Source organism: Ascidia mentula, chromosome 1 (assembly GCF_947561715.1).
Source record: "Ascidia mentula chromosome 1, kaAscMent1.1, whole genome shotgun sequence".
NCBI classification, from domain to species: domain Eukaryota; kingdom Metazoa; phylum Chordata; class Ascidiacea; order Phlebobranchia; family Ascidiidae; genus Ascidia; species Ascidia mentula.
This window is the reverse complement of record NC_138566.1, coordinates 18,631,782-18,658,854: the sequence shown is the minus strand read 5'-3', so window position 1 is coordinate 18,658,854 and position 27,073 is coordinate 18,631,782. Positions and strand designations below refer to the sequence as shown.

At 40.2% G+C, this 27,073-nt stretch overlaps 3 protein-coding genes across 4 annotated transcripts in view; 1 reads left to right on the top strand and 2 right to left on the bottom strand.

Annotated features, from left to right (window-relative positions):
- The window catches only part of LOC145895999 (dynein axonemal heavy chain 12-like), a 28,824-nt gene extending 9,110 nt beyond the window's left edge, over positions 1–19,714 (top strand). The window contains exons 25-71 of the mRNA XM_082984788.1: positions 40–169; positions 284–428; positions 579–722; positions 992–1,138; positions 1,379–1,624; positions 1,840–2,069; positions 2,373–2,556; positions 2,645–2,869; positions 3,133–3,321; positions 3,470–3,592; positions 3,732–4,107; positions 4,355–4,498; positions 4,577–4,706; positions 4,956–5,211; positions 5,475–5,617; positions 5,748–5,904; positions 6,035–6,213; positions 6,472–6,664; positions 6,999–7,160; positions 7,529–7,726; positions 8,043–8,176; positions 8,331–8,574; positions 8,806–8,982; positions 9,139–9,360; positions 9,474–9,614; positions 9,899–10,069; positions 10,297–10,417; positions 10,486–10,583; positions 10,678–10,823; positions 11,143–11,357; positions 11,755–11,947; positions 12,349–12,541; positions 12,798–12,970; positions 13,280–13,420; positions 13,651–13,809; positions 13,887–14,031; positions 14,310–14,460; positions 14,640–14,893; positions 15,260–15,400; positions 15,545–15,682; positions 15,894–16,127; positions 16,303–16,422; positions 16,652–16,821; positions 17,104–17,308; positions 17,533–17,765; positions 18,116–18,207; positions 18,367–19,714. Coding sequence (XP_082840914.1) covers positions 40–169; positions 284–428; positions 579–722; positions 992–1,138; positions 1,379–1,624; positions 1,840–2,069; positions 2,373–2,556; positions 2,645–2,869; positions 3,133–3,321; positions 3,470–3,592; positions 3,732–4,107; positions 4,355–4,498; positions 4,577–4,706; positions 4,956–5,211; positions 5,475–5,617; positions 5,748–5,904; positions 6,035–6,213; positions 6,472–6,664; positions 6,999–7,160; positions 7,529–7,726; positions 8,043–8,176; positions 8,331–8,574; positions 8,806–8,982; positions 9,139–9,360; positions 9,474–9,614; positions 9,899–10,069; positions 10,297–10,417; positions 10,486–10,583; positions 10,678–10,823; positions 11,143–11,357; positions 11,755–11,947; positions 12,349–12,541; positions 12,798–12,970; positions 13,280–13,420; positions 13,651–13,809; positions 13,887–14,031; positions 14,310–14,460; positions 14,640–14,893; positions 15,260–15,400; positions 15,545–15,682; positions 15,894–16,127; positions 16,303–16,422; positions 16,652–16,821; positions 17,104–17,308; positions 17,533–17,765; positions 18,116–18,207; positions 18,367–18,533 — 8,279 coding nt within the window. The 3' untranslated portion in view covers positions 18,534–19,714. The remainder of the gene's footprint in view (positions 1–39; positions 170–283; positions 429–578; positions 723–991; positions 1,139–1,378; positions 1,625–1,839; positions 2,070–2,372; positions 2,557–2,644; positions 2,870–3,132; positions 3,322–3,469; positions 3,593–3,731; positions 4,108–4,354; positions 4,499–4,576; positions 4,707–4,955; positions 5,212–5,474; positions 5,618–5,747; positions 5,905–6,034; positions 6,214–6,471; positions 6,665–6,998; positions 7,161–7,528; positions 7,727–8,042; positions 8,177–8,330; positions 8,575–8,805; positions 8,983–9,138; positions 9,361–9,473; positions 9,615–9,898; positions 10,070–10,296; positions 10,418–10,485; positions 10,584–10,677; positions 10,824–11,142; positions 11,358–11,754; positions 11,948–12,348; positions 12,542–12,797; positions 12,971–13,279; positions 13,421–13,650; positions 13,810–13,886; positions 14,032–14,309; positions 14,461–14,639; positions 14,894–15,259; positions 15,401–15,544; positions 15,683–15,893; positions 16,128–16,302; positions 16,423–16,651; positions 16,822–17,103; positions 17,309–17,532; positions 17,766–18,115; positions 18,208–18,366) is intronic.
- A 142-nt stretch (positions 19,715–19,856) lies between these two features.
- On the bottom strand, positions 19,857–22,474 carry LOC145896020 (uncharacterized). The gene is made up of 4 exons (XM_082984816.1): positions 22,334–22,474; positions 22,121–22,276; positions 21,493–21,704; positions 19,857–21,217 (listed from the first exon to the last, which is right to left on the bottom strand). The coding sequence occupies exons 1-4, from the start codon at positions 22,354–22,356 to the stop codon at positions 21,105–21,107; spliced, it is 504 nt and encodes a 167-aa protein (XP_082840942.1). The 5' UTR covers positions 22,357–22,474; the 3' UTR covers positions 19,857–21,104.
- A 12-nt stretch (positions 22,475–22,486) lies between these two features.
- LOC145896006 (uncharacterized) lies at positions 22,487–24,733 on the bottom strand. 2 transcript variants are annotated; one of them, XM_082984797.1, is made up of 5 exons: positions 24,594–24,733; positions 23,650–23,730; positions 23,381–23,564; positions 23,101–23,267; positions 22,487–23,007 (listed from the first exon to the last, which is right to left on the bottom strand). In XM_082984797.1, exons 1-5 carry the CDS (start codon positions 24,638–24,640, stop codon positions 22,818–22,820), a joined length of 669 nt encoding a protein of 222 aa, XP_082840923.1. In that variant the 5' UTR covers positions 24,641–24,733; the 3' UTR covers positions 22,487–22,817. The 2 variants fall into 2 exon arrangements, with proteins under 2 accessions (XP_082840923.1, XP_082840931.1); XM_082984805.1 differs by having other exon boundaries at positions 23,381–23,561.
- Positions 24,734–27,073: the final 2,340 nt, after the last annotated feature.

Below are 27,073 nucleotides of genomic sequence, written 5' to 3'. Positions count from 1 at the left end.
ACTGTGCTTAACCAGCTAAAGGGCCTTGCTGTGTTTAAGGCGTATCCGCTGACAACGATTTCAACTGGCTCGCCCAACTTCGTTATTATTGGCAAAACGACCAGGCCCGTGCTCACATCATTAACGCTGACGTAAAATATGCGTACGAGTACTTGGGAAACTCCCCCAGGTGAGATGTGTGAATAAAAACCATTTGTAAATTGGATGCAATGGTTTCAATTACGGCCAGCACGTGGATTGTTTTCTGTATTGAATAGTTTTAGAATGTAATACACGTTTCAAGGCTTGTCATCACCCCTTTGACTGATCGTTGCTACCGAACACTGGTGGGTGCATTTTACTTGAATCTGGGTGGAGCTCCCGAAGGTCCAGCTGGGACGGGAAAAACAGAAACTACAAAGGATTTGGCCAAAGCATTGGCTGTACAGGTCAGTTATGACAAAATCTAAATCAAAACTGTTGTATTTTGTTGGTTCTCAATGCTTTCCTGTGGGCCACAAGACAACGTATATTTGTTAATGCAACATTTTGTGAAAAAAAAAACTCCACCTTTATTCGCGTCAATATTTATCTACCAGTGCGTGGTGTTTAACTGCTCTGACGGCCTCGACTATCTTGCCATGGGGAAGTTCTTCAAAGGACTTGCTTCGTCAGGAGCTTGGGCTTGTTTCGACGAATTCAACCGAATTGAACTCGAAGTGCTGAGTGTCATCGCACAGCAGGTTCGTTTAATTATTTTGTCTTGTTGTTTTACAGTCGTACCGTGTATTTTTCGCCTTGCTTCATACACGTTGTTTCACCGCTGCCAAACAGAAAAAGTATAGGTAGTTTGTTGTTATAAAACATGTTAACATTCATCAACCAATGTGTTTATTTACGGTTAAAACCCACATTTTCCAACGCATTTCGCGAATTATTTATTTTTTATTTTTATTAACATAAATTTCATAATGGTGCTGATCAAAAAGTCGTCGTACGATTCCGATTTTAGATGCTGTGCATTCAACGTGCGATCCAACAACACGTCGATGTGTTCTTGTTCGAGGGTTCAGAGTTAAATTTAAAACCAAACTGTTTCGTTGCCATCACCATGAACCCCGGCTACGCCGGACGGTCAGAACTTCCAGACAATCTTAAGGTAAGTTTCAATGTAGATTTATCGTTTGCATAATAGTGGCAAATTAAAGATGCGCAGAATTTAACCATATCTCGCGAAGAAACAACTCAGTTACTAATCGGAAATAAGGACAAGATAACATTTTTTTTCAACTGACAGTGTTCACATTAATCTGCACGACTTTGTGGGTTTTATTCCCAATTATTCATATAACTGATTTTAAACGTATACATTTTAATATATCCTGTCATTCACGACCAGGTGCTTTTCCGTACTGTGGCGATGATGGTACCGGACTACGCGCTCATCGCCGAGATTTCACTGTACTCGTGCGGCTTTCTGGATGCTCGGAACCTTTCTGTGAAGATTGTGATGACCTACAGACTGTGCTCCGAACAGCTTTCTTCTCAGTTCCACTACGATTACGGGATGAGAGCTGTTAAAGCCGTGCTTGTGGCTGCAGGCAACCTGAAGTTGAAATTTCCCGACGAGAACGAGGATATTTTGGTGAGAATTTTCACTGATGTGTTTGGAGTAATTGATTTCCCTTTTTTGTTTTTTTGTTGATGTTATGCAAAATATGATCGTGGTTCAAGCGGTAACTAAGTTAAATGCACGTTCTACAATATATTTAAATGAAAAATTAAACTTGGACTTCCCCTCTTTTGCGACAACTATCACAAAACTTCATGTTTCTTCAATTTCCTTACTTTTATCTGCAGCTTCTCCGCTCCATCCAGGATGTAAATCTTCCTAAATTCCTTTCCCACGACGTCCCGCTCTTCCGCGGTATAACGTCCGATCTTTTTCCTGGAGTCACTCTTCCGGAGGCGGATTATGATCTCTTCCTCATCGCAGCGAAGGAAGCTTGCCACAAACACCACGTCCAGCCAGTTCCCGTCTTCATTGAGAAAATCATACAGACCTACGAGATGATGATCGTCAGACACGGGTAAAATACAGCAGTGACAATCAGAATTCTATCGCAGTTTCTCGCACAGTTTTTAGCTTCGCCCAAATTTAATTCAGACCGATGTTTTTTTTTTGCTTTCATGAATTCTTATCATGCAAATAATTTAGTTCCTCGCCGAATGTGCAGAAATGCCACCAGGTGGAAAATGTAATTTTGTATCATAACTATCCTAAACCAACATACTGCAACGCATAATGTGCATGCTTGATGTACAAAAGAATGTGTACCTGGAGGTTTAAACCACATGTGTATTGCCAACTAACCGTGTGGACACGCTTTTAGTTTCATGTTGGTGGGAGATCCATTCGCCGGTAAGACGAAGTGCCTTCACGTATTGGCCGACGCCCTTACTTTCATGCACGACAGAGGGGAGAATGAAGAAGATAAAGTCATTTACAAAACAATAAACCCGAAGGCCGTCACTATGGGACAACTTTTCGGCGAATTCGACGCCGTCTCTCACGAGGTAAAGCGATATCAGTCTAGTTTTGCACCCACAGTAGTAGACTGTACGTTAAACTGCTTTATCTTTATCTGTCTTTGTGACGTAACAGTGGACTGACGGCAACGTGGCAAACACCTTTCGCGAGTTTTCGAGTACGGACACACCCGATAGGAAATGGGTGTTATTTGATGGTCCAATCGACACTCTGTGGATTGAGAGCATGAACACTGTGTTGGACGACAACAAGAAGCTCTGTCTCATGTCCGGTGAAATTATCCAGATGTCCCCGCCCATGAGTCTCATCTTTGAGACACAAGATTTGTCGCAGGCGTCGGTAGGTTTTTCTGTTGAGGAAATGTGTTAAAACACTACTGGTTTTTCCGTGGGAAAGATATTTATTGTTGCAATTTGCACCACTGAGCGTGTTTAATGAAGTTAGCATGTTTTTCTTGTGAACATACGTAGATAGTAAATACTATGCATTCAACAAACAATGTAAGGTCATATCTAAAGTTACCGCGGTCATTTACTGACCTAAAGCTTGCAAAACTTCCGAAATAAATCCCTGTTATTCAAAATAAATCTTCTTGTATATAGCCTGCCACTGTAAGCCGCTGTGGTATGATTTACCTGGAACCGTCCTCACTCGGTTGGCGACCAATGTTCGTATCTTGGCTCGAGGAACTTCCTCCAGTGCTGCGGGATGACAACGGAAAGTTGATTGAAGCTCTGTTTGAAACCATGCTTGAACCCTGTCTTAGATTTGTGCATAAGAGCTGCAGGGAGGTAAATATTTAGCACGTTGAACAACTTTTGTTCCCAAAAGATGATGTTTTGTTAGATATGTGTCATTGCTTTAGTTCATATTTGAACACAACATTTCGGACAACAACTACAAAAAAACACGGTTTGATGTTCCTGTTATTTCGTGTAGGTGTTGGCATCTCAGGAAGCGAACTTGATTCGGAGTCTTATGTTCATGTTTGAAATGTTACTCCACGACGCCGCAAACGATGAAAATGCAGCCGATAACAAAAATATGAGGATTTGGATTCAGGTATAAAACATGCCATTTCTCCCCAAGGAATTTAAAACCTGACTTCACATTCTTTGAATCTTTTTAAGAAGTTAGGCTTATGTTTGCCTGAAAACCAGACTGACTTATGCAGTGTAAAACAAATTTGATATTTTGGCAGAGCGTTTTCCTATTCTCACTGGTGTGGTCTGTAGCGGCCGTGGTTGACCTGGATGGGCGCCACAAATTCAGCGACTACCTGCGCGAGTTTCAAGCCGGCAAGTTAGAGGGCCACCCACTCCCTTCCTCGATCGGAAAGCTCGAATGTCCCTTGCCGGATAATGGTTTAGTCCACGATTACTTCTTCCAGCTGAACGGAAGGGGGAAATGGTGTCAATGGACTGACTTGTTGCGCGGCTCCGACCTAGTTGCCGACAAGTCGGTTAATATACAGAATGTGATTGTGCCTACTATGGACACGGCGAGATCAGCTTACTTGCTTGATATTTGCATCAGCCACAGCCGTCCGATCTTGTTCGTCGGTCCAACCGGAACTGGTTAGTTTTTTTCTACTTTTGTCTCCTTGATCTTAGTTTATTGTCTTTTGATGAAGTAACGATGAATACTACAAACTTTGTACGTTTGTTTGCCATTACCACTGAACCGTTTTTGTTTTATACAAAATATCATGTACCTGTTTTGCAACTTACCTTTCTTGTTCTAAAGTCGCCACTCATTTTGGCAGCTCTGCATCTTACCTCACACTACATGTTTTTACCAAAATTAACATATTCATGTTTTCAGGCAAAAGCGTTTACGTGAAGGAAAAACTGATGAACAACCTACCCCAGGACAAATATCTACCAGCATTTGTTAACTTCTCGGCTAAAACTACCGCGAACCAGACGCAAGGTCTCATCATGTCCAAGCTCGACAAGAGGCGTAAAGGTGCTTAGTTGTATTCTGTTATTTGAATCTCTCTGCATCCCACATATGCAATTATGTGCATCTGTTATGTGTTTGCAGGTGTTTATGGACCCCCAATGGGTAAGAAATGCGTGATCTTCGTTGACGACATGAACATGCCAGCCAGGGAAGTTTACGGAGCTCAACCCCCAATCGAACTCCTGCGGCAATATTTTGACCACGGAAACTGGTACGATAATTATATTCAACGAATATACTTCAAATTACGATAGCTGTGATCGCCAAGTAAGGACCTGCGCAGTGTGGCGGTCCTGTCAATCATGCGATTGCATGAAACATTACTACTTCAAATCACACATTTAATTCATGGAAGGTAGCAAAGTTGTTTAAAAAGCGTTTTTGCGTTTTTTTAAATGTTCGTTTTTAAAAATATGAATCGATCCAAAACATTGAATGGTCGACCAACTCCATCAAACAGGTACGACCTAAAAGACACGACAAAGATCTCATTGGTTGACGTCATAATAGTAGCAGCCATGGGTCCACCAGGCGGCGCTCGCAACGTGGTGACGCAACGCTTCATGCGTCATTTCAACATCGTATCAACCCTAGAATTCAACGACGATACCATGGTTAAGATATTCAGCACCCTGATGTCGCTTCACATGAAGGCTCACGAATTTCCGAGCGACTTGCTCGTTATCTCGCAGCAAATTGTCAGCGCCACCACGCACGTAAGCATGAGGAGTGACGTATAATATAGTTGTGGGGTTTGTATTCGCCAAAGAGTTTTATAAAATGTTGATTGTTACGTACTGTTGTACCACAAGAACGGAATCATTTATTTTCGAGTTAAAATCAGTCACTTTGGTATTTAAAACAAATACAGTGAAGACAAATATATTGACAAATACTGTTTAATCCTTTTTGGGAAACCTAACTTTTTTCCGTGAACAATGTTAATTGCCATCACTTATTTCTTGCTTGCGATCGCCAGGTTTACAAGGAGGCGATGGAGAACCTTCTTCCCACTCCCGCAAAATCCCACTACACTTTCAACCTGAGAGATTTCTCACGTGTGGTGCTGGGTTGTTTGGTGATTAAAAAGGAAAAAATCGAAAACAAGAAAACTTTTATCAGGTACAACATATAAAAACTACATCGCATACCCATCAGCATAAATGGTCCACCTATAAATGTTACTGACTGCTCGCAAGAACTGTAGGGAAATGACAACGAAGTTTATTATGTTTCGCTCTGTGTTTCACAGACTTTTCGTGCACGAGGTTTTCCGCGTGTTTTACGATCGTTTGGTGGACGACAGCGACCGGACGTGGCTTTACAACTTGACAAGAACGTTGGTGAAAGACAACTTCAAGGAGAATTACGACACTTTGTTTGAACACCTTGCCCAACCTGGCATGCCGGTAATGTTACAGCAACTATTACATAGCGGCCTGGTTAAGGTTTCGAACGTAACAGTTTGAGCACACTTAGTTAATGGAGAATGCACTTTCGCGTTGGAATCTACTAAAAGGAGCGTTTCGGTGTCTACAGCTGTGCGAGGATGACATGAGATCCCTGGTGTTTGGCGACTACATGAACATCGACGCCCAGGGAGAGGACAGAATGTACGAGGAAGTTAAATCCATCGAAGAGTTCACCAACATTGTCCAACTAAGCTTGGACGAATACAACCAGACCCATAAGGCGCAAATGAACCTCGTCGTATTCAGGTGCTTTTTTAATATTCTGTTCTTCTGACACGTTAAAACGTAACTTGTATTCACCGACGTTTCGCCTGCCATCCAGCAAGGTTTCCTCAGGGTAATGGTCCAGAAGAACAGACTGTTAAAATATAATATGCCTGGCAGCAACAGCAACATTATATTTGCATATTCGTATTTTGACACACTCGTTACAGGTTTTAAGGCGCCGAGTACATATTCTGTTAACTTAGCCACAAAAACTTACGTTTGATTTTTTTCGTCTAGATATTTGCTGGAGCATTTGTCGCGTATCTCCCGTGTGTTGAAGTCACCAGGTGGCAACGCCCTTTTGGTTGGCGTCGGTGGAAGTGGCCGCCAATCTCTCACACGTTTGGCCGCAGCCATGTCCGAAATGATCATCTTCCAACCGGAGATTTCGAAAAGTTACGGCATTCCAGAGTGGAAAGAGGACCTCAAGGTAGGTTGTCATGCGAATAGTTTGTTATAATGCATGGTGGTTAATGTCAAGGCGGCCTTAAATGTTAATTAGCGGCAGGTTAGCACTGATGCCATTTGGGAAATACCACTGCTATTTAATAAATGTTAAGGATGAAAGGTTTTGTATTACACAAACAAATACAAAAATAAATGATGTTTTCAACATCAAAATGAGTCGTCTGGATTTCCTGTCTTTAAGCCCACTTGTTGTCGTCTACATCAAATAATTTTGTAATTGCAACTTTGCTCGATGAAACCTTATTTTTATAATCTTACGTCATTTGTTCCTCGTTTACGACCGAATGTATTCACAGACTCTACTCCGAGGAGCTGGGGCGCAGGGCAAGAAAACTGTCTTCCTTCTCACCGACACTCAGATCAAAGACGAATCCTTCCTGGAGGATGTTGACAGTCTCCTGAATACTGGTGAAGTGGCAAACCTCTTTGCCGTCGATGAGAAGCAGGAACTTATGGAGGTTGCCGAACCTTTATTATCTACAATCTCACTTCGAATACAAATTTCAATCTTTTTATGTACATATATAATAAACCGTATCAGTTTTGTGACACCTGATGAAGCGAGAGGAACTCGCGAAAGCTCGCGTGTTTATTAGAAAATAAAAATATATTTTTTGAACTGTAAAGTAAAGTTCAATCTTTTTGAAGTCAGTCTATAGAACAAAAACAACAGAAATGTAACAAAAAGTGTATTTTTGTGTTATTTTGATCAGATCATCGTCACATAGTTCTCTGCCCGTCATAAAATTTGTGTATTTTTAAACGAGTATTTTGGGGTGTTTTCAGGCAACCGGAACACAGATAACATTGGCCTAACTTTTTCTAGGCTGTGCGCCCAATCATGTCCCAACAACTTGGACAGAACGCCGACTTCAGTCCCCTCTCCATGTTCGCGTATTTCGTCAGTCGATGTCGAGAAAACCTTCACATTATCATCGCCTTCTCACCAATCGGCGACGCTTTCAGAAATCGTCTTCGTCAGTTTCCATCCTTGATCAATTGCTGCACAATTGATTGGTTCCAGGTGCGCAAATATATGAACACGTGCATGCATGACTTGTTATTGTGTGATTACAGTGCTTGTATGGTTAGTAAATATGAATTACTTTCCCATTATTAGGTTTAAGAAAGAGGCGGAATTTATTTGCCTTACAAACTAGCAGAGCAGCTTTATTGTTCCTTAATGGCGAAATCTTAGGCGCAATTTCCTAACAACCATGAAAATTTAAGAAATATATTCTTCGGTGGCAAATACTCTCGTATAACAAATACATAGCGTAAACTCCTTAAAGATTTTGGAAGTCCAATATTGTGGTCATTTAACTTGTTTGGTATCGCAGCCTTGGCCAGCTGATGCCTTGGAGCTTGTGGCGAACAAGTTCCTGGAAACCCTTGAACTTTCTGACCACGAGAGAACGGAGATTGTTCCTCTTTGCCAACATTTTCACACTTCCTCGCGCACTCTATCCGAACAGTAAGTTTCTCCACATTATACAAGTAACATTCCTTGACATAAATATAAAAATAGATTTGACTTCTTTTCAAAATTTCGGAACTTCCCCTAAATTGCCCAACAGTACTTTTATGATTTAAAACACAATTTATGATAAATGAAAACTTTCGTGTAGGTTTTTGAGCGAAATGGGACGTCACAACTACGTCACACCCACATCGTATTTGGAGCTGATTGCATCGTTTAAAAAGTTGCTCAATGAAAAGCGAGACGCTGTGCTGAAAGCCAAGAAACGTTACATGGGTGGTTTGGACAAACTAAAGTTTGCGGCCGGGCAAGTTGCGGAAATGCAGAAGGAACTGCAGGATTTGCAACCTCAACTTATTGTCACCGCGGAGGAGAACAGCAAGCTGTTGATTGTAAGTTACTTGCGACGTTTCAAAGCTGCTTACTTGTGTAAGAATTTAAAAAAAACACTTATTGGTGATGTTAGTGCTCACTTTTCCAGCAGGTCTATACAAAGTTGATTATTGATTTGAAACGATTTTAGGTATAGTGTACTACAAATTCAACTTTTGTAAAATTGTAAAACTGTACTCACTAATTTCACGAGCAATGCGACGTTGTACTAACACAAATTTGATTGTCAGGTGATCGAAAAAGAGACGGCTGTGGTAGAGGAACGTACAAAGGTTGTGCAAGCTGATGAAGCCGTCGCTAACGAGCAAGCCGCCGAATCAAAAGCTCTAAAAGATGAATGCGAGAGCGACCTTGCTGAAGCGATTCCGGCTTTGGAAGCCGCCATGGCTGCTTTGAAGACACTAAAAGTAAACACACTTTTTAGCCGTGAATGTTTAAGATTGTAGGCTCGCAAAGTTGTTTTTTAGTTACGCAATAGGTCATTTATATTGCACACAAGTCTTTAAAAGGCTGCTTATGTTTGTATGTACAGTCGTATGTTGTAATCCCAAACTTTTGTGCAGCCTGCTGACATCACGATTGTAAAGTCCATGAAAAATCCTCCGTCGGGCGTCAAACTCGTCATGTCGGCCGTTTGCGTCATGCGTGACGTCAAACCAGAGAAGATCGCGGATCCTTCAGGCAAGGGTGAGAAAATATTGGACTACTGGGGACCCAGCAAGCGTCTGCTCGGCGATATGAACTTTCTGGGTGCTCTGCAACAATATGACAAGGATAATATACCGGTAAGCGTAAAACTTTCTGCAAACATTTTGCGTTTAGATGCATCACGAAACATTTTCACGAGGTACTTGTGTCGAATGATGTGTAAGTATATGCTTGTTATTTATGTGGAAAGGTTGCCATCATGAAGAAAATTCGAGCCGAATATATGACAAACCCTGATTTCGATCCCAACAAAGTTGTCAAAGCTTCCTCGGCTGCCGAAGGTTTGTGCAAGTGGATTCTCGCAATGGAAGTCTACGACCGAGTGGCAAAGGTGTGTTCAGACAGATGGTGTTGAAAAACATATTCACAGCACAGATCACTTGTCAAAATTCATTGACAAATATTCGATTAACGTTTTATGTATGCCATAGAAAATTTCGTATAAAATTTGAGCACTAACGGATTTATGCGTTTATTTAGTAGTTTGTATTTAGGTAAACTCAGATTTTTCACCAGTTTGATGGTTTATCAGTGCTTGTGAACGAGTGACAAAGGGGTTACTTTCGTTGTTTATGTCTGTGTTGCTTTCCATTGAGACACCCCGTGTTTCTACAGGTTGTTGCACCGAAGAAAATCAAGCTTGCTGAAGCGGAGCAATCTTTATCGGAAACAATGGCGATCCTCAATGCGAAGAGAGCTGAACTGAAGGAAGTTCAAGATCGTTTGGCCGAACTCCAGTTTAATTTTAAGACGGCAACAGAGAAGAAGGAACAACTCGAATTTCAGGTTGGTGTTTTTATTAAACTTTTGTTATTAAAAATAAACACAGGTTAGTTTTGCAAACTATTGTACAATAAGTAAGTTATTTATAAGATGTACATTGTGCACCGTCATGGCATATTTACCTTGATTGAACTTGTTGTGTGGAATGTGGGCAATATATTATTAATGTCGCTGCTCCGTCAGTTTGCATGAATTTGCCGAAACCATATTACAGCTAAGCCTCGTTTCAGGTCGACCTGTGTTCCAAAAAGTTGGATCGAGCTCAGAAACTTATTGGAGGTTTAGGCGGGGAGAAGACGAGGTGGACGCAGGCGGCCAAGGATCTGCAAACTCAATACGACAACCTTACGGGTATGTTTTCCATTATAACTTGACCCATGGTCTATTTACAACTTAACACTAACATTTAATACAAACAGGCGACGTGCTTATTTCTTCTGGAGTCATCGCATATCTCGGAGCCTTCACTGCAGGTTTCCGAAAACGATGTACAAACGATTGGACAAAATCGTGTCAGGTATTACACCGATTATAACATTGCCTTTATAGTACATAGTGTGCTGCTGCGAAACTACAATGATTGTTTGATGTGTTTCTTTGTGACGTAACAGCAACACGAAATCACGTGCTCGGACAACTTCTCCCTCAGCGCAACCCTGGGTGACCTGATTAAGATTCGGGCATGGAATATTGCTGGGCTTCCAACGGATAATTTCTCCATAGACAACGGGGTGATCGTGGACAATTCCCGTCGTTGGTAAGACGGTGTTATTACTAGAATGTTTTGACGTTTGTACCGAGTGATTTTTATACAAACATAAAAACCATTTCATGTTGCACTAAATTATTTCTTGTGATTGGTTTAAATGCAAGTTTCGATCGCCAGTATTCAGGTTACTATAATGGTCGAAAGCAGCGGACAATGCCTGATAACACAAGCGTAGGTCGAAAATAGTCGACGTCCAAACGTTTTGGCGAGAATATTTCAGACCGTACAAGATCTTAAAGCTTTAAATTTGTTACACTAAAAGTCATTTTCACCACCATTATACCAAACGTTGCTTTTTTCTACACAGGCCGTTGATGATCGACCCTCAGGGCCAAGCAAACAAATGGGTGAAAAATTCTGAACGCGACAACAAACTGAGTGTTATCAAGTTGAGTAACGCTGACTACATGCGGGTTATGGAGAACTCCATTCAGTTTGGGACACCCGTGCTACTCGAAAACGTCGCCGAAGAGTTGGATCCGTCGTTGGAACCTCTGCTACTGAAGCAGACATTCAAACAAGGTGTTTAAGCGCTTTGGATGTTCTCGTAACGGGGGTGTATTTTACTTATGTCAGCACAGTGTAACCCAATGCATAACGATTAACCTTCGGCAGTGGCAATAAACAATTAATAATTTAATTTTAGTTAATATTAAGTTTTAAGTGAAAATCTCAATACATTGTTGATTAATGATTACTTTACCCTCGGGCAAATGCGTTTACATTTTCGGTATATGATTGAATTCAGGTAATTTTAAAACCAAATTCAAATATTCTTTGAATAGGAAAGCCAAAGCTAATAAGCTATTAATCATCTTAAGTGGAGTAGACGTTTCGAACACTAACTGCGTTCATCATCAGTACTATTAATTGAATGAGTTACGTACATCAATTATTTTTACTCGCGGTTTTCGCACAGGTGGTGTGATGTGCATTAGACTCGGTGAAAATGTAATCGAATACAGCTCTGAATTCCGTTTCTACATCACCACCAAACTCCGCAATCCTCATTATCTCCCGGAGCTTTCCACCAAAGTTTCCCTCCTCAACTTCATGATCACCCCAGAGGGTTTGGAAGATCAACTTCTCGGAATCGTGGTTGCCAAGGAGAGGTGAGACATTTTTTTAACAGATTGCGGAAACATATTTTACCGAAAAAAGTGTTTAGAAGTGCTTATACCTTCTGTAAAGTGTTTTTTCATGTTTATTCTGCTGTTAAACATGAATAAACTGTACTCAATGACAGGTGATAAGAATTGTGATAAGGTTGTTTAAAAGTGACTTTAGTTTTGGGCTTATTGTAAAATTCTCAAGTTGATTAACATGCGAGACTGCCTTTTACTTTGTAAAACTCTGATATCAGCCATGCAACTAACATTTTAACTGTCCGTAAAAACTTTTAACTCAACCAGTTTAATAAGGGACGCTAAAATTTCGAACTTATGACAAATGCTTCTAAGCTATCAACCAAATTGTACACGGCCGTTAAGTTTCTATTGCAATTATTAAACAGACCAGAGCTGGAGGAGGAAAGAAACCTCCTGATTCTGCAGAGCGCTTCCAACAAAAAGCAACTGAAGGAGATTGAGGACAAGATTCTTTACACACTTTCATCCTCAGAAGGCAACATCCTGGAAGATGAAAGCGCCATTGTCGTCCTCGATTCCTCTAAAGTTCTCTCTGATGAAATTCAGAAAAAGCAGAAGGTTTGGGGGCTTTTTTACTATTTGTTGTCATGAAAATCATATGGTTTTAAACTACTGTTGTATTATAACAACGTGGACGTCCAGTATATATTAACTCCTTTTCACATTGCTCAAATCTTTTATACACGAGTGCTGTCACCAACATTTTTGGATAACTCGCTTATGTTTCTTCGTCGTTTTGAAGTTTTAAAAACTGCGTCCGGATTCTTATCCGTTTTCCAAGTGCAGATTACAAAGTTCTCTTCTCCTATTGTAGATCGCCGACACCACCGAGCAGAAAATTGCCGAGTCACGTGAGGGCTATCGACCAATCGCAAAACATTCCTCGATCCTGTTTTTCAGCATAACCGACCTTCCAAACATTGATCCTATGTACCAATATTCCTTGACCTGGTTCGTCAACCTTTACATCAACTCCATTCAGGACAGGTTTGTATTTTGCCTGCGGGTTGATACCGCTGACAAACACAACAATTTCACTAATTATTTAAAATGCTCTTTTGGCGATAATATATATTTCTCTCGACGTTTTGATTGTTACCCAACCTTTATCCTATATTTTGAATAATTTTTTTGGTTGTATAACAATCGAAGGGTCTAGAGAAATATATATTATTACCAGGAGACCATTTTTAATTATTAATATGCCTGGCAGCATCAGTACCGAATAACAATTTTTCCTAAACGCAGATATTTTTTGAAGGGTAATTTTTATTTCGTGTTCCGGTATTTTTACAGCAACAAGTCAAAGATATTGGAGAAGCGACTCCGTTATCTGAGCGACCACTTCACTTACAACTTGTATTGCAACGTTTGTCGCTCACTCTTTGAAAAGGACAAACTTCTCTTCTCCTTCGTGCTCTGCGTCAACCTCACACTGTAAGCAAACCTTTATGATTTTGTCAAACGTTTCTTTCCAGCCAAACTTCTAAACGTCTGTGAAAATGGTCGAAAAAATTTTTTTTTTATAAAAAAGCATGTTTGTTTTATACCACATCGGATTTCGAATTCAATTATCCTTAAATCTCGATTAGGTTTTTTACTTGGTATATTGGTTTGACGTCTTGGCCGCTATTCCTGGTATGTGCAAAAGTATTTGTGTTTTATAGGGCCAAAGGCGACCTCTCGCGAGATGAATTCATGTTCTTCCTAACCGGCGGGGTGGGGCTAGAGAACAAGCGTCCAAACCCCGACCCGTCATGGCTGAGCGATAAATCGTGGGACGAAATCTGTCGCATGAAAGACCTCAGAGCTTTCCATGGCTTTCTGTAAGTCGCATCGTAATAAAGCTGCAGACGTCTGTCAGTACATCGAGATGTAACATATTCGAACAATGTAATATCAGGGACAGCTTCCAGGATCACGTCCAGGAATGGAGAAAAGTTTACGACCTTACCGAGCCTCAAGGAGCGACTCTCCCCACTCCATGGGACCGACAACTGAACGAATTCCAGAGGATGACCGCGATACGTTGTCTCCGACCCGATAAGGTGAGCGGACTTTTTTTTACTAACATCGACAAACTATATTGCAAAAATGCGTGTGCGTCGGGAATGTTTCTGTTTTCTTTTTCTTGAGTTCATTTGCAAAAGCTGAAAGACGGATTTGCTCGAGAAGCATTATATATGAAAGTAAAAGTTACATGATGAAAGCAAATACCCGAACTTGCGTTTTTCTGTTATTTATTGTCTGCGTACTTGCGATTGCGTGGATTTATGCGCTCAGTGGCCCAGACACAATGTTTTAACACGTTTCATTGTTTATGCAGGTAATTCCGATGATCCGCCAATTCGTGCTCGAAAAACTTGGTCGAAAGTTTGTGGAGCCTCCGCCTTTCGACTTGGCGAAATCCTACAATGACTCAGCGAGAAGCATTCCACTTATCTTCGTTCTATCGCCGGGCGCCGACCCCATGGCTGGTGAGGACCAGTCATTTTTATTTCAATGTTTCAGTATCACTTAGTTGTGATTTAAAGTTTTTTGTCTAAAATAATCTCAAATGAGTAAACTTTTCCAAAGAACCCGTAAAAAATATAAACCCCGCGCTCATAAACCACCTGCGATATCTCGACCAACCCAACCTCCCTTTACATCTAAGCCTTGCTCAAGTTCGCCGCCGACAAGGGATTCGAAGGCGACAAGTTCAACGCCATCTCCCTGGGTCAGGGTCAAGGTCCAATCGCGGCCAAGATGATTGATAACGCGGTGAAGGACGGGTCGTGGGTGGCGTTGCAGAATTGCCACTTGGCGGTATCGTGGATGCCAGCCATGGAAAAGATATGTGAAGAATTTAACCCTGATAAGATACATCCGGACTTCCGGCTTTGGTTGACCAGTTATCCTTCCGATAAGGTATGGGTGTCTTTCATTTTCATGTTTGTTCTAGGGAACGTTTCATAGAGTTGTGTTTGAAATCGCTTTTAAATGAATACTGATGCCTACTTCCCCGATGTGCAGTCTTCGATATTGTAAGCCACGATAGAGTTGTAAATTGTTTTGAAAGGTATTACTTAAATGTGTTGGAGCAATATTTTTTTATTATGTTTAAAATATAGTAAATTCCAAAGGTAACTTGGTGAAGAGACTTTTAACATCGAATGACACCATGATGTTGCTATGCAGGTTGGTGTGGACTCCATCCGCAATACCAACCTGCGACAACATCATGGTGTCATCCGATATTATCTAGTAGATTCATGTTCGTTTTTAATTTCGCAGTTTCCAGTAACCATCCTGCAGAACAGCGTGAAAATGACAAACGAACCTCCGACCGGTCTAAGGATGAACATTCTGCAATCTTATCTCACCGATCCCATATCGGATCCCGAGTTCTTTGCCAGCTGTGGCGAAAAATCCTCGGTAAGCGGAAACTCAAACCGACCAAATCTAAACAAGTGCATGTAGTATATATTAGTATGATGCAGTCATTTGTCGCCCAACATGACAAAGCAGATGAATGGCGGACAAAAAGCTCGTGAAATACAGATGTAAAATTATTTTTAGGTTTTTGAGAAACTTTTATTCGGTTTGTGCTTTTTCCACGCCTTGGTCCAAGAGAGAAGGAAGTTTGGACCACTCGGGTGGAACATTCCGTACGGATTTAACGAATCCGATCTTAGGATCAGTGTGCGGCAATTACAGGCAAGTCCAACTTGGTTTGTGAATTTCACAATCTTTGAATCACAGTTTGAATGAGAACTGTATTGTAAAATATTGCCAGAAAGGCATTTTTTTAATAATTCAACCCTTTTTCGTAATTCTTCAGCTGTTGTTGTTCTGGAAATATATTAGGTTAAGTAAGTATCACATTGTTCCTTTAGCTCACTTATAATAATCCACTTCATTGTTACAGATTTTTATCAATGAGTACGAGGAAATTCCGTTTACGGCTGTGACGTACTTGACTGGCGAATGTAACTACGGTGGCCGTGTCACGGATGACTGGGATCGCCGTTTGCTTAGGAGCATTCTGCGTGATTTCTATTGTCCATCTCTGGTACACGAACACAAATATAAGATCTCGCCCACCGGAGCTTACTACGTGCCGCCTTCAATGAGTTACGACGAGTATGTGGAATTCATTAAGGTATGGTCGCTACGTGTTGAAAGGGATTTATTTGGGTTAAAACGAATATAGAATAATCTAATGTGGTTTAGACCATGCAAATCAGTAACTCACCGTATGTCATTAATTCATGTTAATTGTACGAACGTTCAGTAAGTTTTAGTACATAAACTAACCTATACCTCCAACATTTAAGGCATTTCCAATTATTCAACAACCTGACGTGTTCGGAATGCACGAAAACGTCGACATTTCTAAGGAACTGCAGGAAACCAGGCAGCTGTTTGACTCAGTTCTGTTATCACTAGGCTCTCAAGTAAGCCGAGACTCACGTTTCTCATTGTGACGTAACCACGTTATACTGTCGCAATGTTAGATGTGATAAGTACTGTTCAGACATAACCATAAATGGTGCATAACATATAGTAGAGAAAATGTCAAAAGTGACATCAGGAATCAACCTGTGCAAGTCGGTGACCGAAGGATCTGTCTAGACATAGCATGTCTTCAATTAATTTTTATTTCAATTCTTACTTTCAATACAGTCGGGGAGCGGAGGTGGAAAGACCGATGACACTTTGAACGAAATTGCTCTCGATATTCTCAACAAGTTGCCGAAAGATTATGACATCGAGACGGCCCTTGAGAAATATCCGGTTAGATACGAGGAGAGCATGAACACTGTACTTGTACAAGAGATGGAACGCTTTAACAAGTAAGGAAATTACTCGCAAACTTTATGCAGTTTTACACCATTTTATTGTTAACAGAACGTTTTTTTGTATCTCGCTTTTCGACTTGTAATAGTGGCTTAGCCCGGTTTTATATTGGATGCCAGTATAACCATTGCGACGTAAACATAATTGTATTGCATCAACCACTTCTAGCTTTGTTAGATGCAAAACAAAATAATTAAACTGGCCGAACGGTTTTTTAAACCATATTCCTTGCACTTTTTAATAACTTTGTTGTATGATAAGTTGTTGTTCTTATGCAGCTTGCTTCGGGTTATCCGATCAACGCTCATCAACCTGCGTAAGGCGATCAAAGGTTTGGTTGTGATGAACGCCGAACTTGAAAAGGTCGCGGGCAGTTTGTTGATCGGTAAAGTTCCCGAGTTGTGGATGAAGAAATCCTACCCCAACCTGAAGCCGCTTGGAAGTTATATCACCAACTTCCTGGCCAGGCTCAAATTCCTTCAGGTATCGTTTTTTTACAAACAAATTGCATCATACTTTGTGCTGTTGGTGATTTTGTTGTCAAATTAAAACTGCAAAGAAATTGGCCTACCTTTATCAGCGAACTCAACTTCACGCTACTCTCGCATTTTTTGACAATAGTAACACGGAAAAATCTGCTCTTATTTTGTTTAATTTAGTTGAGTCTTACAAAAAGTACACAACTATAATACGGTTCTGTCCGGCAGGATTGGTACGACCAAGGAAAACCGGTCGTGTTCTGGGTGTCAGGATTCTTTTTCACGCAAGCGTTTTTGACCGGAGCTCGTCAGAACTACGCAAGGAAATATACGATTCCGATCGACAAACTCGACTTTGAGTTTGAGGTTTTGCCTTTCGACGAAACGAGCGACGGAGCGCCCACTGACGGCGTGTACATTCACGGTCTTTTCCTGGACGGAGCCCGCTGGGACAGAAAGAAGTAAGCAAAACTTTTTATTTTTTAAGCAGAGGTATAACGACTACATCATTAGTTATAACAAGATTAAAAATAATATCAATTATGCTGGTTGTTGTTAATCCATTTTGCTGGGAATCATTTCCCATTTTATCACAATGCCGGTGACGTACGACCTCTTACTTTGTAATGGTTGTAAACATAGATCTTAAGTCTGAGTAACTGTATCTCGTTATTTGTGCTCTACCCAGTTCGTGGTGCAGCTTCGAGTGCTATTTGAGAGAGTTAAATTAGTTTTCTACCAACACCATTTTTGGATAAAGATCACTCCGGCAAAAATTCCTAGACTAAATATGTGATATTTTCTTTTTTAGGGGTGTCTTGGCTGAACAACATCCAAAAGTCTTGTTCGACACCGTTCCTATTATTTGGCTGAAGCCGAACCGGGTGGACAACATCAAGACAGGTAACCCAGTCCTTCCAATTCATTTCAGGCTCATTTCCAAGTTTAAGTCCAACAAACATGTGGTCTTTACACAGTCAATATGGGGAGTTAATGTTACTCGATTCCTACCAGTCTTGAACCTTATACATCACAAGATCTACGTATGTTTCTTTATTCCAGGGCGAGACTACAACTGCCCTGTGTACAAAACTAGCGAGCGCAAGGGTACATTGTCCACCACAGGCCACTCAACCAACTATGTCCTGGCAATTCGCCTTCCCTCCGACAGACCCGAGTCGCACTGGATAAAGCGGGGAACCGCCCTCCTCTGCGGCCTGGACGACTAACTGCACAAGGGATTTTTATATTGGGAACCAATTTTTTCGTGCTTTCTTTATTTTTGGCAAAGGGGGGTGGGGGGTTATTTTTGTACCGTTTCAAGTTCACCGGGGCAACATTACGTCATGCTCACGTCATCGGTTGTTCACGTCAACATTTGCGACACTAATATCATCGTTACCCATGTATGTACACAATTCAGAGAACTTTCATTTTTCAGTCACTGTGTCGCCTTAGCATCTTTTCATAGTAGTCGTAGAATACTAACATTAGAATCCAGCGGCATTTTAAAACAACCGACAAACAGTGTGGAGGTGAAAAGTATTTTATTGACATGCGTTTCATAGAAGTTAAACGCATTGTTTGAAACTGCCGCTGGAGGTCGTCATTTCACGTTGCCCCGTTTTTCTTCTAGGTTTTGGGGATGTTTGCTGTGACAATTTTCCTGTCTTTTTTATCGCGAGGTAGACGCGTGGAATTTGCTGTGCAGTAGTTGATCCTTGTAGCCTAGGTAACAGGACCTGAGTAAAGGAGCTGTCCTTGGTCCAAAATATCGTTTTTAACTTTTGTTGTGCTGTGTTTTTTACTAACCACATGTTTGTGTTCTATGTTTCCTTTGCAAAAAATGTGGAGTAACGACTGTCTCATAAATGTTATTAAACATATATTTTGCGTTTATTGTGTAGAACTGTACAAGGTTTTTACACAGCATTAGTAGATCACCTAAATTCAAATGCTCAATTTGACTCTTTGGCAGCACGTGGTTACTCTGCCCACACGCCTTTTTGCACAATCGCGTGGTGCGGATTTTAATAACTTTTTTATCACATTATCCATTTGATGCGCTGATAGCACAAGAAATATCAGAAGTTGTTCAATTGATCTAAGTCGTGAACAAAAGACCAGACATGTCCGTACTCATTCGTGCAAATCTAAAAAAACGGTGCCATACAAGAACGTCACCCGGTTTCTGTAAAGGTCCGTGTTTGCCTGCTGTGTAAACAGGACTTCGGCATGGTTTCGAACACAAGGTTAACAAAATTTTTGATTTGATAAATGGCCAAACACCACCTTAAAAAAATTAACGTTTAAAAGTAAAAAAGAACATAGGTTTTCTAGCGAATGCAATTACCACTTTCGTTTTAAATAAAAATGCATGAGATGTGATAGGAAATTGCAGCTTTTGCTTGCTTTGCTATATTTTTCTGTCGCACATTCAGTAGATGCTTAAAATGCCATCGATCGCTACGAAGACCACTCACTTGGTGATCTAGCGAATATTATCCGAAAATCCTTTAACAGGAAAGATTGTCTCAAATAAAAATATGCAATCAATTTGCAGGAATGTCTTAGCGAGTATGAATCAAACGAATACAAAGAAACACAACATTAAGCATACATGGCCACATGGAAAACAATATAAGTAAAAGAACCGAAACACTCGTACACGTATATGTTTCGCGCGTTGCTGATACAACCAAATCAATAAAGAATATAGAACAAATAGTAATGAAAAACTAAACAATGGTATTCAAATCAGCAGTTATACATAAGTAAATCCTCTTCGAATAAGTCATGTGGGCATACGTTACCCGCACTGTCCATAGGTCAAAAACAGGGGGGTCACAGGTTGAACGAAAATCGGATCATGAACCAAACGAACGAGGCCACTCGTTTAAGCAGCAATTTATTCCCCACGCTGCATGGCAACTAGATAAACTTGTTTTCGTGGCTCAAATACTTTATGGGCTTGTAAAAAAACATTAATGACCAACTTTCTAAATGTTGTAATGAGCAAGACAGAAGGCAAAATAAACATACGCACCTATCAATCGAACGAAGTACACAACTTTAAAATCAATGAACTAAAATATTCCAAGCATTAGTTTAAGGTTTCAAAGCATATTATGTGTATTTTGCGGAAAAACATTCCTCTTGAATGAACATTCGAGTGTGGAAACGTATAGTTTGGGTAATATTACAGCTGAACATCATTAGGTTTGCAGGCTTCGCAGCCCAGGCATTGTAGCCTAGCTGGATCAGCCACTTTATCCTGACAAGTCGGAGCAAGAAAAATCAAGCTCCCGGTGAGGATTGAACTCACGACCCTGGGCTAACCAGGCCCAACGCTCAACCAACTGAGCTACAGGAGCTCAGTGGGTTCACGGGGTATATTGTGGCCAAGGTACACCGGTGCGCAAGAGCACAACTTGCCAGGCAACCTTCACATATAAAGTTGAATGTAGTATTTTGTGTGATAATTGGTGAACTCTATGCGACCCATCGCTGGGTTGCGACTTCAGTATGGCATCAGATTATAAAATCATTTGGTCAGTTATAGAAATAACGCATCATGAACAACCTTTTCGTCATGTTTAGAAATGTAACAAACTTTAAACACTGCGTGCATCTATCTAAACTATAAGTAGTAACTCTTATTGCTTTGACTGGCAACTGATGCGAATACCGGATCTCGCAAATATAAACGCAAGATTTGGTGGATAGTAAATTCTTAAAAAAAAGCAACACAAGTAACTTGTTCGTATCCAGTTCACAACTTTCTTCGTCATTCTTAGTTGTCATACGACCACTCGTTCTTGAGGGCCGATATTAGCAGTGGTTACATGCGAAGTGTTCAAAGTGTACTGAATGGTGGTCCGGGGTGATTGTTCTGTTGGCTCAATTGTTGACACTAAAATAAAAGGTAAAGTTAGTTTCGTTTTGCTCAATGTTTTCGTTCAGCATGTTAAACATGCTTCTATGGTAAATAACTTGTCGCGTTTCTTTTGAGTTCAAGGTGTTATTTGTCGCCTAAGGACCAACCAAAATGTAACTTATTTTCTTGTTTTTATCTGGAAAAATGGTTAACAGCCGTTTGATTTCGTAACTGTCTCATTTGACCAAATTGTTTTGGACCACTTGTGCAGTCCTTAGCAAGTTATCATCACGAAACAAAAGCAACGACACCTTGATTGTGCGACAGGTGTATTAGGTATCTCGATGTGCCGAGGAAAAGGAATATTTGCTTCGCTTCCATCGAATTTCCATTTCTTTTTCTGATGCGAAATTGCCTTTCAGAACGTTCAGTGACGTCTATGTCTTGCACTGCGGGTGGGTCGACTTCCACTTCTTTGCTTTCAAGACGCAGTTTCAAAAGTTCATTGGTGGTCCGAACGTTTCTTCAAACAATAAACAAAAGTTCTTGTCATTTATGTTATTATGTCAATTTTACAGCGTTTCTGATTACAATTTTTCTTAACACCAAGTATTGACACAAAAAATGACTGCTTACTGCGAAGTATTCAAGTCGTAGGCGGAGTTAACAATGCTAATTTAAAGAGGTGAATCTGCATGCGCTATTTCAGTATGCTGTGCCCAAGTGGGTTTTTCGCCCATTTTCTTTTCTATTATCTCGCGCATGTGGCGTTTTGCCGGCATTCGCTTTATGACGCGCATTATAAAGGTGTTTAACTGCCTGTAATTTTATGTGATCTCCCAACCAAAGTCTTTGCACCGCACATTTTCTTCTCTTAAGGGCTCTGACTTCAATTACATTATTTCTAATATAATTTAAATACCTTAAATACCTAGTTACCTTATTTTTATGTGTGTAGTGAATATAGTTTTTCCGTCGCAGTCGCTCGTCTGTTTCTCTCGGTTAAGTAATACGACCGACAATATCAGCACGTCCGGTTCCTCATTTCTGTGTGGTTTAACGATTACAACTAACTTCTTTTCTTGGTCCCGCAACCTTAAAAAACACAGTTGTTGGTATTGTCAAAACAAAGAAAACGAGAAAAAACTCCACCTGCGCTTCGAGTAAGTTGACATCAGGAATGGATCGCCGTGCTTCGGCCTAACGTAGGCCAACAGACTTTGCAGGAAAATGTTAACAGATATTCAAAAAGTTGCAGCTAGAATAGTTTTCCTAATATAGTACAACTATATCCTACTTGAGTAACTGTAAACACGAATAAATCAATAAAGAATGTAGAAGAAATAGTAATAAAAAACTTACACAATTATAATAAATCAGCAGTTATACATAAGTAAATCCCTTTCGAGTAAAGTCATGCGGACATTTTTCCCCAATATATACCAAAAAACAACGCCTAGTGCAAACAGCAATCAAATATGTGTCTGAGCATTGAAAATCAAGCAAAAAATATAGCAAGTAAGCATGAAAACAACACTTACAATCACCACAAGATTACAACGAAACAAAAACTCCAACACGAAGTCATTATTACATGTTTCTGAATTGTTTGATTATTTTGCTTGTTCCATTTCTGTTATATGTCGGCAATGTAAAAAGGTAGTTCAAGTTTCTTCCGATGATTTACGCTCACTCGAAGCCACAACTGTTTGTTTTCCGGAGTTTCCCCATCTTTGCTTTGTATAAACACTCGTCCATCTTCTAATTTATGTATACCGACCTCGTCACTCCACACCCCAACACACAAATGAAATTTCGGGCTCACTCTGTAAGTTAGAAAAGCATGAAAATGTAACTTTGCGATGTTGTGCGATGCAGATTAAAAGTAAGCAGTGAATTTCACAAAATTCAAAGCTTACCTCAATATTTTGTGGTTTGTAAAGATTCGCAATGAAGAATTGGTTTTGATATTAGACAAAAAGGCTGACACTTGTAAATCCGTTCCGCAACAGACAACTTCCATGACCAACTTCGTCCACTCGTTCACTTCCATAAAAACAACTTGTCTAAACTCTGGCTGTTTCAGCTACAAAGCAAATCAAGGTTTTATTGTATATAAAGTCCACTTTAAAGTAAATGCCTGCGTGTAACATCAACCTGAAAATGCTTGTCTAGAACCGACAACCTGTGTTAGCTTACTGTTAGTTTGGATGTTGGAAGGTTGTTGATTTCGTTCAAATTCGCTTTGCCGCCTTCTAACAAAGGTAGGTGGCAATCGTCGTCTTTGTTGTTATTGTTGTTGTAGCTGTCCGTCTGTATGACTTCCGCGGACATCACACACACTATGTCATTCCTATGCTCGCTGTCTGAAGTTGATGGCCTGCTTTAAAGTAAGCTATCGTCGTTAATAAACATATTTTTTGTTGCAAAATAACTTGCATTAGTTTTTTAAGAATAAAATTGCTTACCGAATACTTGAAACATTTTTGTTTGATCTTCTGCACTTTTCATCTACATTTCTTCTGTAAACGACTCCCGCCAGAAGTACGCTAAAAGATAGGAAATATTGCTGAATATTGCTCTTCTGGCAAATTTTATTGTATCGACGTTTCTCGACGTTTCGGCTGTTATGCAGCATCTTTTATCAGAGGGTATAAAATGCGAATCAAGCAATGTGGACAATGTTATGGCTGATGAAGGCTGCTGCATAACAGCCGAAACGTCGAGAAACGTCGATACAATAAAATTTGCCAGAAGAGCAGTATTCAGCAATAAAACATGCCTGGCAGCATCAGTTACACTTTAGTTAGGAAACATCTTTATCGTTTTTTTGTGAGGTTTTAAACAGCCAAAATGTTTTTATACAATTCCGAAAATATTATGTTTAGTGTCTGTAGTTTAGATTGATCCAGTCGAATCAAATTATTTATTGGCAAAGTGCTACAATCTTTGCCTTACGCACACGGAATATAGGCCTACTCTTATATTAGGTTATCTTGGCATAGCGCATTCATCTAAATTAGGGCTTCTGAAACTCTAGGCCTGCTTTCAATTTAGGGTCTTAAAGTATAATTGTAGGTAAACAGCGTAAATATGAAATAACATGCTACGAAAGATGTGATAAATGAATAAAAAACTGGATTAATTTAAAAACCCTGGCAGGCTGTCGATCGCACACAGTATCAATATAATTATATGTTAAATTCCACAAAGCGATCTGTGTACAGCTCAGATGGATTTTTGTTTAGAAAAATATATTTCGCCTAAAAAGATTCTATTTGAATATACAGTTGGAGAAACTGATGATGACTTTTTAGGCGAAATATATTTTTCTCAACAAAAATCTAGCTGAACTATTCACAGATCGCTTTGTGGAATTTAATATATAATGCTACAGAAGAGTGTTACTAACCTCATAACGACAAACAATACTAATATCACCATAATCATTCTGCTCATAATCAGTTCATGTAAACCTAATGTTCTTATTTTTTGTCCTCACCAATGTTAAACACTGAATCTGAATGCAGAACCTTTTGTAGCACTGCTGACAGGAAAAAGTAATGGTAAACACCTTGCGGGTCTTTCCCGTTATTTCACCATTCCATACACCCGGGAAATACCCCGAAAAAGTTTTTCGAGAGACTCACCGTCACATGTTTGTCTGTAACGTGGTCAACCAAGCAGAATGGTTTCCTTTTGAGAAATTTCGGTAATTTTTTTGTCATGTCATGTATGCATCCGATATTTGAAACTACACAAGTAGGAAATGTTTTAGGGCGCTTACAAAGGATGGCCAATATAGGCATGTATGTATTTTTATGTAAGATAAGGTAAAAGTTTCGACGGTAAAACAAACCTTTGTGGGTTTGATTTAGTGTGATCCGATTCAGTTATTAAAAACAATGATGCATTGTTGCAGTTCTTATTTTCTCAAAATAAATGCTATTTTACAGTAATTGTACGAACTGACAGTTCCGAAACGGTGACGTAATGCTTTAAGGTTAACCTGAGGGAAAAAGGTTCCTCATTCGGCATGGCTGTCTCACAAAACAAGTTTGAGAACCTCTGCTGTAGGGGTTGTACCACATTTTCGATTTGCTTGGAAATGCATATCAGCACTTACCGAATATTATTCACAAACAGAACACACAAAAAAGTTTTTTAAGTTTATTTGAGGTCTTCCTGAAGGATCATAATTCGTTGAAATCAGTGCGAATTAGTAAAATAAAACTTCTTAACCAACATGTATTGCATATTGATCCTGACCGGGAGTCGCAACTTTCTAAGATTGTAAGTCGCCTGACAAGTTGTATGCTTACGCACCAGTGTACCTTGGCCACAATATACCCCGTGAAGCCACTGAGCTCATGTAGCTCAGTTGGTAGAGAGTTGGGCCTGGTTAGCCTAGGGTCGTAAGTTCAAACCTCACCGGGAGCTTGATTTTTCAGATATCGCTCCGTCGGGAAAAGTTTCTGATCCAGCTTGGCTGCAATGCCTTGGCTGCAATGCCTTGGCTGCGAAGCCTGTGAACCTTATGATCAGAATATTAGAGCTGTGATCGTCAAATATAAAGGGCCTGCGCAGTGCCTTGCTATGTGCAAGCATGGCATTACTTCTGCGTTTTCTAAGATTGTGTCATATTTAGCCTAATGACTTCGCATGCCAAACTATTTTTCGTCGCAACCGCCACATTAAAGTATATATATATATGTATATATTCATTGGTTGGGAAAATTTGTTTACAATTTCCAGATTTAGGACGTTTTGACCCTTCTTCCCCTCGCACCACAATCCCAGGTGCAAAGCGAAGTACTGCAGTGTAGCAACACGCATGTTTCTGTACTTAATTCTTCACACATTTGGAACACAGACGGACCGAAGGCTGCAGACGGTGTTAGGCTTTCCGACAGAACTCCCACAGTCTTCTGGCATCCGGCTCGATGACAAACCTTTATCTTCATTGTTAGTTGTTAAATTCGCACTTTTCTCAGTCTCAATTCGTTGTCATTCTCTGTCATTTTTACTTTGCCATCCAACCAGTCTCGGTTACTTAACTAACAACTGGCACGCGGTGGAAGTTTTCGCTCAGTCACTAACGCGCTTGGAAAAATTTAAAGTTATGCCACCTGATTTTACAAACGTGTCTTTCAATTAATAAAATAAGTCTGCTCTCGGAGTCGAATTTAGTGTTAACAGCAAGAACACGCAAGCAGACTTTAGATTCAGCAAAGCAGCCGACCGGGAATCATTTGGTCAGCTGTGCTGGTGACCCAGACGTGATCGCTTTTGCTTTGTCAGGTGTGAATTCCGTAGTGGATTATAGAGAATGAATCTTCGCTCTATAACCATGACGAACACAAGCAAAAAAACTCTTAACGCAATATAAATAAGTCACTATACGTTTAAAGCCGAACTGCTCTAAAGCATGTTTTGTCTATGAAACTACACTATGCTAAATATGCTATGCAAGTAAAACGCCTATTCATGGTTATGTCAGTATGCATGTGTGTATTATATTCTTTTTGTGTCAAGAAGGGGGTTGTTTAGTTTGAAGTAACTCATGTAACTAAAACGTTAGTTTTATTTTGACATACGTGTTTGACGTTACTTAATGGTGAATTGTGGAATCTAAGCCTGGCCATTTTGTTTACTTAGAAAGTCTACCATATGCACAGCAAAGGCGCGGCGCAGTTAAGGGACCCGACGCCTTTCGTGTAACAAGATCACACAGATACAGTTTCCATTCATTATGTCGGAATACCTTAGTTAGACCTTCCCTGGTCTTGACGACATGACTTCCAGCGTATGGTATTTGGTCAAGCACGACTGACGTCCCTTTAGAAGTAATCTTTGCACTATTTTAGCTAGGGTTGTAATGGCTGGTTGGAG

Coding starts and splice junctions, on each gene's coding strand:
- LOC145896020 (XM_082984816.1), bottom strand. CDS start 22,356: ATGTCAACTTACTCGAAGCGCAG. Junction 21,705..22,120: donor ACTACACACATAAAAATAAG/GTAACTAGGTAT, acceptor TATTGTTTGAAG/AAACGTTCGGACCACCAATG. Junction 21,218..21,492: donor ACACCTGTCGCACAATCAAG/GTGTCGTTGCTT, acceptor CTTTTATTTTAG/TGTCAACAATTGAGCCAACA.
- LOC145896006 (XM_082984797.1), bottom strand. CDS start 24,640: ATGAGCAGAATGATTATGGTGATATTAGTATTGTTTGTCGTTATGAG. Junction 23,731..24,593: donor GTATTGTTTGTCGTTATGAG/GTTAGTAACACT, acceptor CCTATCTTTTAG/CGTACTTCTGGCGGGAGTCG. Junction 23,008..23,100: donor ACAAACCACAAAATATTGAG/GTAAGCTTTGAA, acceptor TCTAACTTACAG/AGTGAGCCCGAAATTTCATT.